This window comes from Scyliorhinus canicula, chromosome 16 (assembly GCF_902713615.1).
Source record: "Scyliorhinus canicula chromosome 16, sScyCan1.1, whole genome shotgun sequence".
Classification (NCBI taxonomy): domain Eukaryota; kingdom Metazoa; phylum Chordata; class Chondrichthyes; order Carcharhiniformes; family Scyliorhinidae; genus Scyliorhinus; species Scyliorhinus canicula.
In genome coordinates this window covers 32,512,130-32,525,853 of record NC_052161.1, presented here as the reverse complement: position 1 = coordinate 32,525,853, position 13,724 = coordinate 32,512,130, and the positions used below count along the sequence as shown (strand labels likewise).

General features: G+C 44.6%; 1 protein-coding gene across 11 annotated transcripts in view; it reads right to left on the bottom strand.

Annotated features, from left to right (window-relative positions):
• Positions 1-7,870: 7,870 nt before the first annotated feature.
• The window catches only part of plekha1b (pleckstrin homology domain containing, family A (phosphoinositide binding specific) member 1b), a 110,769-nt gene continuing 104,915 nt past the window's right edge, over positions 7,871-13,724 (bottom strand). For 8 of the 11 annotated variants that reach the window (XM_038821398.1, XM_038821400.1, XM_038821396.1 and 5 more), the window contains one exon: positions 7,871-11,161. In XM_038821398.1, the coding sequence (XP_038677326.1) occupies positions 10,942-11,161 (220 nt within the window). In that variant the 3' untranslated portion in view covers positions 7,871-10,941. Of the gene's footprint in view, positions 11,237-13,724 lie in introns of all 11 variants that reach the window. The other 3 variants (XM_038821404.1, XM_038821405.1, XM_038821406.1) reach the window with 1 other exon arrangement.

Genomic DNA, 13,724 nt, shown 5'->3' with positions numbered 1-13,724 from the left:
CGTACATGGGGAGGATTCTGGAGAAGTTGCTCGAAAGGGGCACGTTTGCATGGCCATGGAGGTGGATCGAGGGCATAGGGCGCTAATGAGGAAGCCCCAGCGGAGAGCTGACAAGGGCGATGGTGGCGCGGCTACACCGGTTCCTGGACAAGGAGTGATTATGAGGTGGGCCAGGCAGACGAGGCGCTGCACCTGGTAGGGCAGTGAAATTCGAGTATACCAGGACTTGGATGAAGAGTTGGCCAAGAGGAAGGCGAGTTTCAACATGGTCAAGGCAGTCCTCTACAAGAAGGGGGCAAAGTTCAGACTATTGAACCCAGCACATTTGTGGGTGACCTACGAAGGTTGGTAATTGTAGGCAGAGGAGGTGGTAGAATTCGTCGGAGACAATGGACTGGCAGGAGAAAGTGGACTTAGAACTTTTTGTGGAGATGTTATGATGATGTTGCTGTTAACTTATGTCCGGGGCCATTTCTTTCTTTTTTGGCTTCAGGTTTGTTTTTCATTCTTTGTTAAGGGATGAGGGGTTGGTCTCTTTGTTTGGGTTTGGGAAGGATTTGATTTTGGTTTGTTTGCACTAATTGTTCGAGTGGAAGGGGAGGGGAATCAGCAGGGGATAGGATGCTAGGCGCCGTGGGAGCGGGCCACCAGGCTAGCTGGGTGGGCTAGTTCACGGAAGCGCAACGGGGGGGGGGGGGGGGGGGGGGGGGGGGAGAGGGTTGAGTGGAAGGTCAGTGGGGGATGAGGGAGGTACTGTGACAAGGATGGGACTTTTAAAATGTAAGGGGAGGATCGATGGCGGTGGACGCCCGAGGGCAGGCCCAAGAGGGCTATGGTTGATCGGCAGGGAGGGGGCATGGTGCCCCACGACCAGGCTGGTCACGTGGAACTTGCAAGGATTGAATGGGCCAATCAAGAGGGCCCGTGTGTTTGCACACTTAAAGCGATTAATAGCGGATGTGACCATGCTACATGCATGGGGGACCAGATGAGGCCGAGGAAGGGATGGGATGGGCAAGTGTTTCATTCATGGAGCACATGGGGGCGGGGGGGGGGGGGGGGGGGGGGGGGGAAACTGTGGAGAATTGGGAGGGCAAGGGCGAAATAATTTTTGTTTTACTCCCATGTGCACTAAGTGTACTTCTGAATAGATTTTTTTGTGGTGGATAAGACGTTGTTGGCAGGGGTGCTGGATGTCGAATATTCAGCAATAGTGGTGTTGGACTATGCCGCGCACTGGGTGGATTTACAAGTGAGCAAGGGTGGGGGTGGACCTGCGCCCACAATGGAATTTGGATGTGGGACTGTTAGCGGAGGAAGAGGTGTGTGAGCGAGTGAGGAAGGCCATCTGGGGATATGTTGACATTAATGACACGGGGAAGTACGGTCTGGAAGGCACAGAAAGCAGTGGTCGGGGGAGTTCATTTTGTTTCGGGCGCATAGGGAAAAGGTGGAGCAGGCGGAGATACAAAGGCTAGTGGAGGAAATTCTGCAAGTGGATTGGAGATATGGAAATACCCCGGAGGAAGGGCTGCTAAAGGAACCCCAGAGACTGCAAATGGAATTTGTGTTGGTAACCATGGGTAAGGCGGTAGGGCAGTTGTGAAGGGAGAGAGGAATGGTGTATGAGTATGGGGAGAAGGTGAGCAGGATGTTAGCGCACCAGTTGAGGAAGCAGGAGGCAATGAGAGAAATTGGGAAAGTGAAGGACACGGGAGGGAACGCGGTCTTGGACCCGGCGGGGGTGAATGGGGTGTTTAGGGAGTCTTACAAGTCGGAGCCTCAGCCAGGGAGGAGGGGATGAGGAGATTTCTGGGAGGGTTGGAGCTCCCGAAATGGGATGCGGAGCTGGTGGAGGGCTTAGGGGCCCCAATTGGGCTTGCAGAAGTAGCAGAGGGGTTGGAGGCAATGCAATCGGGTAAGGCCCCAGGACTGGACGAGTACCCGGTGGAATTCTACAAGATGTTCTCAGGGTGTTGGGACCACTGTTGGTAAGGGCCTTAAATGGGCCTTTGGCCAGGTCAAATGGGAATACTTATGGGAGGTCCTGGGGCAGTTTGGGTAAGGATTGGTGGATTGTATTTGGTTGCTATATCAGACACCGGTGGAGAGTGTACGGATGAATCGGGTGAGATTGGACTACTTCAAGTTACACCAGAGGACGAGACAGGGATGTCCACTTTCCCCACTGTTGTTTGCCTTGGCTACAGAGCCATTGGCACTGAAGGTCTGGCAGGGGATAGTAGTGGGTGGGGGGTGGAACACAGGGTCTCGCTCTATGTGAATGATCTGCTGCTTTACATATTGGACCCGTTGGAGGAATTATGGGGATAATAGAGGAATTCGGCCGGTTTTCGGGACAAATTGAATATGGGTAAAACTGAGGTCTTTGCGATCCAGGTGAGGGGGCAGAAGAGACTGGCTGAGATGCAGTTCAAGGTGGTGGAAGGGAGCTTCTGATATTTGGGTATCCAGGTGGCACAGGAATGGGAGCAGCTACATAAATGTGAATTTGGGGCAGCTGGTAGAACACACAAATGTGCACTTTCAGAGATAGGACGTGCTCCGTTGTAATGGCAGGGCGGGTACAGACAGTTAAAATGACGGTCCTCCTGAGGTTTTTGCTTGTTTTCCAGAGTCTCCAAATTTTTATTCCCAAGGCGTTCTTCAAAAAGGTGAATGCAGAGATCTCGGCATTTGTTTAGTCTTACAAGTCGGAGCCTCAGCCAGGGAGGAGGGGATGAGGGTAAAATCCTGCGGGTGAAAAAGGTGATGCTGGAGCTGAGTCATGGTCTTCCTGAATTTCATCAACTATTGGTGGGCGTTAGGGCAGCACGGTGGCCTAGTGGTTAGCACAACCGCCTCACGGCGCTGAGGTCCCAGGTTCGATCCCGGCTCTGGGTCACTGTCCGTGTGGAGTTTGCACGTTCTCCCCGTGTCTGCGTGGGTTTCGCCCCCACAGCCCAAAAATGTGCAGAGTAGGTGGATTGGCCACGCTAAATTGCCCCTTAATTGGAAAAAATAATTGGCTAATCTAAATTTATTAAAAAAAACTATTGGTGGGCGGTGAGTACTGCGATGGTCAGGAAGTGGTTAGTGGAGGAGTCGTCGGTATGGGAACGGGTGGAGGCAGCCTCACGTGAGAACACAAGTTTGGGGACATTGTTGACGGCACCTGTGCCATTCTCGCCGGCTCAGTACTCCACAAGCCCGGTAGTAGTGGCAGCTGTGAGGGTGTGGGGACAGTGGAGGCAGCACATGGGATTAGAGGGGGCATCGCCAATATGTGACAATCACCGGCTCGCTCTAGGGGGGCTGGATGCGTGCAGGGATCGAGAGTTTTGGGGATCTCTTTATTGATTAAGGTTTCCTGAGCCTGGAGTTGTTTGAGTTGCCAGGGCGGAATGGGTTCCGGTACCTGCAAGTGAGGGGTTTTGTGCTGAGGCAGGTTTCAACCTTCCCATACCTGCTACCCAGGGGCTACAGGATAAGTTGGTGTCAAGAATGGGAGTAGGAGAGGGCAATATCGCAAGAGATCTATAAGGAGCTGATGGAGTGGGAGGGGCCCCCAATGAGGGCAGAGAAGTAAAAGTGGGAAGGATGGGGTGGGGAGTTGGAGGCCGGGCTATGGGAGAAGACCCCGAGGAGAGTTAACGTGTCTTCGTCGTGTGCCAGGCTCAGGCTGATACAGTTTATGGTGGTCCACAGGGCACACATGACTGCAGCCTGGATGAACAGGTCCTTTGAAGAGGTGGAGGATAGGTGCGGGCATTGTGCGGTGGGGGGGGGGGGGGGGGGTCCTGCTAACCATGTCCATATGTTTTAGGCGTGCCCGAGGTGGCGGGGTTTCTGGCAGGAGTTTTCTGAAGTCATGTCAGAGGTCTTACAAGTGAGGGTGGTTCCAAGTCTAGAGGTGGCGATCTTCAGCGTGTCAGAAGGAGCCCAAGGGGTGAGTGGCCGACGCCCTGGCCTTTGCCTCCCTGGTGGCCTGGAGATGGTTCTTACTAGGGTGGAGGGACTCTGAGCCCCTTAAGTCGGGGGTGTGGGTTAGCTACATGGTGGGATTTCTCAGACTTGAAAAAGTTTAATTCGCCTTGATGGGGTTCATTGCAGGGGTCTGCCCGGCGGTGGCAGCCGTTAATCTGACTTCTTTGAGAAAAATTAAGCTGTCAGCAGGAGGGCGAGGTGAAAGAGGGGAGGCAGTTGGGCAAGGTGGCACTGTTTTGCAAGCCATATTGGCTTGGCTTTGTGCCCAGGAGGGTTTCTAGGGTATATTATTGTGTTTTTGTTAAAATTTGATGTTTAAAATTGTTAAATTATAAATGCCTCGATAAAATATTTTCTAAAAATGTTAGAACTATTTGGTACATTTTCGATTCTGCTTTTCAGCTAAACGTTTAGATTAAATGAGAAGTTATCCAGACGTTATTACAGTTTTACAGATTCAGTTTCCTAACTGCAATTTAACACTTTTGCAACAATAGCCTTTATAAATTTTATAATTGTTAACTTAATCAACACCGGAGTTATTGTTTTTCAAGCTGATTTTAAGCTCCTGGTTCTATTCATCTTGATCGGTTGAGCATAGCAGAGTTCACTTTTGCTCAATTTATCAAAGATAAATAAATGTCTGCATACTGATTAAAAAGGTCAAAAGTTTCAACAAATAACAAAAATCCATCTCGACATAGAGCAGATGATTTGTGCACACTGTTATGATACTCAGCCATTCACATAGTGGGTGAAACTGTTGTGCGGCACAGGCCAGCTGTGCTCGATTGTAATGGACAGTGTGCCAAGTTGACAGTAAATATCGCTCATTCAGAAACTTTTTCAGCTTCCATTATTGATTTGCCTGGACTTTATCTCCAAATGACATGCTTGAAACTCACACTATGATGCAGATTTGCTGTGATTCGTTGAATATTTCTCAAGTGCTCCACCTAATGATTTACATGGCATGCATGCAGTTTGTGTGGTCTTTTTGTGAATGATGTGCATTTGCCACATACTAACTTAATAAGAAAAACACATTCTTAGTACAACATGTACACTGGTCTTCATTCCAGGTCCACATGAAATCACGCCACATGCTTCATTGCACCAGTTCATTTTGACATTAACTAATAGATTAGTGAAGTTGCCGAGCCTGCACAAATAGTTGGATGGGATCCTGGTGAGGGGAACATCATTCTCTGGATAACACAGGAGCAAACCCAAGTGGTACAATTTAGGAAGGGGAGGGGTCCTTGCAGGGGTGTCCCAACACCACCTGGTCAGACACCATTTATAAATCAAGGCTACAGTGAATCAAGGCTACAATCTGATTAAGAAATGTATTGGCTACAGGCAATGAAGAGGTGGTGTGCTATTTAATCTGTTATTGGGTCTCTTTCTTGTGGAATGCACCCCAAACCATTCATTTAATTGTAAAGTCTGGTCACTGGCTTGCCTTGCACCACAGGAAACAAGTAACTGAGCGTTCTGAAAATGGGCTGCCTGAATTTCACACACTTGACATGCTCAGTTTCTCTACATATTTATTCAATAATAAATGATAAACGCACTAGCAATTGAACCGCTAGCAATCGCGCTCAGGGCAGCAAAAAATTGGAGGGGGATCCGAAGGGGAGGTAGAGAGCACAGAGTCTCACTCTATGCGGATGATCTGCTCCTCTATATCTCGGACCCACAAAGCAGCATGGACGGAATCATCGCGCTCCTGAAAGAGTTTGGAGCCTTCTCGGGCTACAAACTCAACATGAGCAAAAGTGAGATCTTCCCAGTACACCCGCAAGGGGGGGGGGGGGGGGGGGCAGCACTAAAGGGGCTGCCGTTCAATCAAGCCCGACATAAATTCCGCTACCTGGGGATCCAAATAGCCCATGACTGGAAAGGGATCCACAAATGGAACCTCACCAGCCTGACGGAGGAAGTTAAAAAGGACCTGCAAAGATGGAACACACTCCCGCTCTCCCTCGCGGGGAGAGTTCAGACGATCAAAATGAACGTACTGCCCAGGTTCCTCTTCCTGTTTAGATCCATTCCGATCTACATCCCCAAGGCCTTTTTCAAAGCGCTGGACAAACTCATCATGGCGTTCGTATGGGGGGGTAAAAATGCTAGGATCCCAAAGAAGGTCTTACAAAAAACAAAAACCAGGGGAGGGCTAGCCCTCCCGAATCTACAATTCTACCACTGGGCAGCAACAGCCGAGCGAGTAAGGGGATGGATCCAGGAGCCAGAGGCTGAGTGGGTGCGTGCGGAGGAGGCCTCCTGCATGGGAACCTCCCTCCGGGCCCTCGCCACGGCAGCACTCCCATCCCCACCCAAAAAACACTCCAGCAGCCCAGTGGTGACAGCCACCCTCCAATCCTGGAACCAACTGCGGCAGCAACTTGGCCTGACCAAAATGTCGAACAGGGCTCCCATCTGCAACAACCATAGGTTCACACCAGCACTGACTGACGCCACCTTCAAAAGGTGGAGGCAGGACAGGGGGACACTGACAGTCAGGGACCTATACACGGACGACAGGATCGCAACACTGGACGAACTGACAGAGAAGTTTCAGCTAGCTGGGGGGAACGAGCTACGGTACCTGCAGCTCAAAAACTTCCTACGAAAGGAGACAAGGACGTACCCACAACCGCCACGACAGACACTACTGGAAGACCTACTGGACGCAAGTATCCTAGAGAAAGGGAACTGTAGTGACATGTATGACCGACTGGTAGATAGGGACGACACCGTACTGGACGCAACAAGAAGGAAATGGGAGGACGACCTGGGGATGGAGATAGGGTGGGGACTCTGGAGCGAAGCACTGCATAGGGTCAACTCCACCTCCACGTGCGCAAGGCTCAGCCTGACGCAACTAAAAGTGGTACATAGAGCCCACTTAACAAGAACCCGTATGAGTAGGTTCTTCCCGGAGGTGGAAGACAGATGTGAACGGTGCCAAAGAGGCCCGGCCAACCACGCCCACATGTTCTGGTCTTGCCCCAGACTCGTGGAGTACTGGACAGCCTTCTTCGAGGTTATGCCCAAAGTGGTGGGAGTGAGGGTGGAGCCATGCCCGATAGTGGCGGTCTTCGGGGTTTCAGAACAGCCAGATCTATTCCTGGGGAGGAGGGCGGACGCCCTTGCCTTTGCCTCCCTGATCGCCCGCCGTAGAATCCTGTTTGGCTGGCGGTCAGCAGCACCGCCCAGAGCTGCGGACTGGCTGTCCGACCTCTCGGAATCTCTCCAAATGGAGAAAATCAAATTTGCCATCCGAGGGTCGGACGACGGCTTCCACAGAACGTGGGAGCCATTCATGCAACTGTTCCGGGACCTATTTGTGGCCAATGTACAAGAGGAAGAATAGTCGGGGGAAGGTAGCGGGAGGGGCTACAGGTTCGGTACGGGGGTTCGATGGCTAGCTAAGGCCCAAAACCAAACTAAATAAACATGTTGGGGGGGGGGGGGGGGGGCGGGCGCAGTTACTACTACGAAGATGCTTACCTGTAAATATGTATGTTAATTTTTGCGTGTTTGTTTGTTGTTTTTTTTTTGTTCTTTTTCTCTCCTAACAATTTGTAATTTGTTCAATATAAAACATGAAAACTGAATAAAAACATTTATAAAAAAAAAAATAAATGATAAACAATGGTAAAATTTTCAATGTTCCGAGATGAAACAAATACTGGGGGAAGAATACGGTTATCTGAAAACTTCAAATAAGTGGCACGGTGAATGAAACTTTGCAGCCCTAAATCACTGCTAGATTGAGATTCTGACAAATCACATGTGGGTTTCAGATATAAATAAATAGTGATCAAAATGTGGAGTGATTTCCAATATCTGGCTTAGAAAGGCAACAAAGATATAAAAATCATCACATAGCTTTTTATTGTCTTAGATGAACAAACATCGTTCAGGACAGTCCTTACATAACCTTCAAAAATAATTTAAACATTTTCATAGAATTATATAAAAAGTTCAGCAAAGATAAATAATAGCTTGTTAGCAGACTAATACATTTTTCCAACTCAACAGATTAGGTATTTTCAGTTCACCAGTAGTTGAATATAGTCCCCCACAATAGTGTAAATGCAAAACAAGACTCTCACCCAATTCATATATTTGCAAAGAATATTTTCAAGTACACAGCAGTAGCACATGCAATTTCAGAAGCAGTACCAGTGCCAATAAGCTTAGCAAATTTACAATTACAAAAATAAAATATTAAACTAAATATATCAAGATTTTACAGGTTCTACAGGTAATTTCTCCCACAGGTTTTTCAAATAGTTCTAGCTACCCATCCACAATAAACATCTTTATGTGGAAAGAAAAATAATCATATACGAAATCGCATATCTATTCTTTATATTGAGCTTTGTTCCTTTTTGGTGAAAAATTGGGGCTTAAAAGCTACTTGATTGCAGTGTCACAGTGAAAAGATAGAGAAAGAGACTTTAGTGTATTCAAAAGGTAATGTTAGGAGCATTTCCATTCTCAGTTTTTTTTAAAAATCTGTGTAATTCAAACTGTGCTACAAGTTTCAATGACTTATTAACAAAACTATTAGCAGTTGAGCTATTTATTCAGCAACAAAGTCGAATAATCGTTAACAGAAAACATTTGTCAGAGAAAAAGAACTAGAGTCTGATTGATAATTAAGCCAAAGCTTTGAAATAAATGTTTTTTTTGTTACAAAAACAAACTTTAAGACAAGCAACCAGCAAAACGAAGGCATGTATGAATAAAAAATATCCAAGATATAATCAGGCAAAAAAAACAAAATAAAGTTGCTGCATTTGAAACTATCCATGTCAGTATACCCCCACCCCCCAAGTGTCATAACATTACAGTTATAAAAACAACTAAGCCAGCTGTTTGAATTAGGCAACGTCTAACAATCTACAGAGGTCCTCCATTATTAGTGGCTCTACACAAACCTATTAAACAACTTAATTCGATTTTGTACTTTATTTAAAAACTATAGGAACTAAATGCAGCCAATAATGGTATTAAAATTATTCAAGTTGCCATCATTATTTTTTTTTAATCAAAATACACTAGAATGTCATTTGATTGATTTTAAGGGAACATCGTAGAATGAATCCACCAATGCCTTATCTTCAAGAATTTGTAACTTAAAAAGTACCCTCCACAAATTGTATTCATTTTTCCCCTCCAAAACATTACAATTAGTCAGCCTTCCCACCAGGGTTGCCACCATCCCAATAATTTCCAGGCTGGATTCAGGAAAAAAACAATGTTTCTTAGCTCAGCCGTGGCACCCAGGAGTTGCCCCCGATTCTCACGGGACGTGGTAGTAGAGGAAGGCAAATACAAAAATCACATTTTAGCACCCAAGCCTCAACAATGATGATCCTAAATTAAACACACTATTTTACACAGGTGCACGAGAAGACATTGGAAGATCATGCAAGAGAGACACGGTTGTGCTATGCATGGGACATTGGGGCGCAATTAATTCCTGAACATTTTACTCATCAATATTAGGCACAAATAAGCAAACTAGTAAGAAACAGATGCAAGTGTAGAAAAAAAGCTACAAGTACAAAAACAAAGCTATGCTTCCATCAAAAATAAATGAAAATTAATGCCAACTTTTACAAAGTATGAATATGTATACAGTATTTGTGAAATAAATATTTTAAACCAAATATTTTGATGGAAATTATGGTACGTATATCCTATAAGATAAAAACTGCAGAAATACTATGGGTGAAACTTTAGATTTCTATACATACTAATAAAATAGGAATTAACAGATGCAGTATAATTCAATTCTGCAAGTTACCCCAATATTTTCACCTCAAATTAAAATTATCTTTATGGCGCGCTCCTCATTAATGTTCAGACTTGGGAGTCCAATCAAGATTTTAAAGCTATTGACATTTCATTGGAAGTTTTCACCAGTGAAATTGAATGTTCTCTGGGAGGCAGGGAACGTCTCATACAAAGATTTTAAGGTGAATACATTTGGTGGACACAACTGAAAAATACATCTGCATCCTGTGTAGGTACATATAACTATACATATATTTTTAAAATCTCCAGATTTAATGCAGCACTTCAGATTACACCCAGTGGCAGTATTAAAAGCCTCTAGTAATTTCTGCAGTTCACAATTAGTGAAATATATATATATTGCACAGGAAACCATTAAAAGATCCATAATATTCTAACAATGAAAACTTTATACCCCCAAAAAATTACATTTACTAATTCCTCAAATCTATAATTCAGTTTAAGAGCTCAAGAAAACAAAACGTAATGTTGTACAGTATAGATCAAATATTGATACATATGAAAACAACTTGGTTCCAGATTGGAAGGACAGGCACTTTAAGCAATATGGGATTTTGATGCATTAAAACACATATAGGCCTCAAGTTAAGGATCATACACAGTACAACCTGGAGCTGTCAAGGCTAAGCAAAACAAGGTTTCAAGATTTTCACATGGAAACCATCATTGGTCTGAATATATAAAAGGCTAACCTGTACATTTAGTGACAAGGTGCAATCTTTGGGACCAGGACAGTACACCACTCTGTTCTTTAGGCACAAACAAAGTTTTTTTTAAAAAAGTAGGCAGATAATCGAACACCAAATCGATCCAGATTTCTCCATAGATGCCACAGCATGAAGTTTGCTACAGAGATGTTAGCAGGCACACTTCACTACATACACTAATGAGGTGAATCTCAAAGCAAAGTTTTGAATGTGCGAATAGGATAATCCTGTTCCTGTTTTATCTGTTCACATCAGAAGTCCGTTATTGATTTGGATAACGAGGCTTTTGCCTTCAAATTCTACCTTTAGATGTCACTGACAGGTAGACTGACATCATCCAGATCCAGAGGAGCAGGATAACTCTCCTGCATGCCATTTTTACCTTGAGGGACTGAATCGTCGTCTGTCATTTTGGCAGCTGGTTTTCGGGCAGAGACAGCCGGGATCTTGTGTTGCCCTGGCTGAGCCATGGTAGAAGACTTGTGAAGTCCTCGCTTCTCCTGGTTATGTTGGGGATTGTGGTCTGCAGTGCTGCCGGCGGAGGCAATGAGGGGATTATAGGTGGCTGGTGTTTTTGAGGAAGATGAGACAGTACTGGATTCTGCTGAGGAAGTGTCAGAAGGCTCCTGTAAAGAGGATTGTTGGTCAGACACACAAGGTCATTAGTGGCATGTCAGTATTTCAGAGTCAGATTTTACTCTCTGTAAAACAAAAGCAGAAAAAAAACCACAAAGCAGAGCATCAGCAAAGATGTTAATAAGCATATATGCTGTCAAAAGGAAAAGCAAAGCATTTTAGGCTGCCAAAGAGGGCCAGTGCCTAGAACACAGGTGGTACAATGAGCTAAATGGTACAATAACCTGTGTGTGCCACGGCAATGCCAAAATAAATTTTATTGATAAAGATCATAAAGAAAGCCAGGACCCAAAAACTGATGTGGAACAAGGATGCTAATTTTGCAAAATTAGTGACGTGCCATGCAGTTCACATTTTCACCTGACCTGTCAAACTGGTTCAGAGATTTCTCCAAGTTTCTAGTATAAATTAGAACATTTTGTCTAGTCTATATCATGGCACTGGCTCTTTTTCTTCATAGTATGCAAAAAATAATGCATTAAAGAAAAGAAAATATTGTAACTTTTTTTTAAAATAGAGGTTTTATTTTGTTCAGTAGATATTTTATAACCATCAATTGTTTGTCAGGTATCAAAGAGCAATGTCACTCAATTCAATACAAACCTGGTATATTGAACTGGCAGTTCTTTTGGGAGTTAAAATGGTTCCTGAAATTTGTTTGGTCCCAGATTAGTTTTAAACTGGAATGTATTTCCCAGTGCCTGGTTCAAACTGGTTCATTTTAAGTTTGAAACAGGTTTGTTTGAAGCCTTCAAATAAAGACAGTAATCCAGAATTGTTCTTGAACATGAACTGCCACACAAGAACAATAGGCCGCAATTTGCTATGGGAGTGAAACGACAAGGGTCCATTCCGCGGTTATTCATAATAAACTTTATTATCAGCCTCACCCATGCATGTTCAGGTTTTAACATTTTATTGAGTGACAAGTTGCTGCCTATGCAAGAGAGGGGAAATTAAATTGAGTGTCTGGGACCCGATTGATCAGGGCGAGCAATTTATTAGCCAATTAGGTTGTGTGCAAGTTGTTACATTTCCTGCTGCTTTCAGCAGGAGGGAAATCAATTGTATGTTAATATCTGTACTAACATCTGCATGTCTTTTTACCTCCTTTTATTTCTTGCTCATTTATATTGTTTCCTTTGTTTTTTCTTCTCTGGTCGGTGCGGTTATGTAGTGTAACATATAACATAGGAGTTGTGAAGTACAAAATGCGAAAATCCAATAAAAACACTTCTAAAAAAGTTTGCTTGATTTATTTCTTTAAAAGTACTTTGCTAGAAACCTTAATAAATAGAAAAATAAGCACATAGATAAGAACATAAGAACTAGGAGCAAAAGTAGGCCATCTGGCCCCTCGAGCCTGCTCTGCCATTCAATGAGATCATGGCTGATCTTTTGTGGACTCAGCTCCACTTTCCGGCCCGATCACCATAACCCTTAATCCCTTTATTCTTCAAAAAACTATCTTTATCTTAAAAACATTTAATGAAGGAGTCTCAATTGCTTCACTGGGCAAGGAATTCCATAGATTCGCAACCCTTTAGGTGAAGAAGTTCCTCCTAAACTCAAGTCTTAAATCTACTTGCCTTATTTTGAGGCTGTGCCCCCTTGTTCTACTTTCACCCGCTAGTGGAAACAACCTGCCCGCATCTATCCTATCTATTCCCTTCATAATTTTATACGTTTCTATAAGATCCCCCCTCCTCCTTCTAAATTCCAACAAGTACAGTCCCAGTCCACTCAACCTCTCCTCGTAATCCAACCCCGTCAGCTTTGGGATTAACCTAGTGAATCTCCTCTGCACACCCTCCAACGCCAGTACGTCCTTTCTCAGGTAAGGAGACCAAAACTGAACACAATACTCCAGGTGTGGCCTCACTAACACCTTATACAATTGCAGCATAACCTCCCTAGTCTTAAACTCCATCCCTCTAGCAATGAAGGACAAAATTCCATTCGCCTTCTTAATCACCTGTTAACCAACTTTTTGCGACTCATGCACTAGCACACCCAGGTCTCTCTGCACAGCAGCATGTATTAATATTTTGCCATTTAAATAATAATCCCTTTTGCTGTTAGTCCTACCAAAATGGATAATCTTACATTTGTCAACAGTGTATTCCATCTGCCAGACCTGAGCCCATTCACTTAACCTATCCAAATCCCTCTGCAGGCTTCCAGTATCCTCCCCACTTTTTGCTTTACCACTCATCTTAGTGTCGTCTGCAAACTTGGACACACTGCCCTTGGTCCCCAACTCCAAATCATCTATGTAAATTGTGAACAATTGTGGGCCCAACACTTATCCCCGAGGGACACCACTAGCTACTGATTGCCAACCAGAGAAACACTCACTTTGCTTTCTATTAACCAATCCTCTATCCATGCTACTACTTTACCCTTAATGCCATGCATCTTTATCTTATGCAGCAACCTTTTGTGTGGCACCTTGTCAAAGGCTTTCTGAAAATCCAGATATACCACATCCATTGGCTCCCCGTTATCTACCACACTGGTAATGTCCTCAAAAAATTCCATAAATTAGTTAGG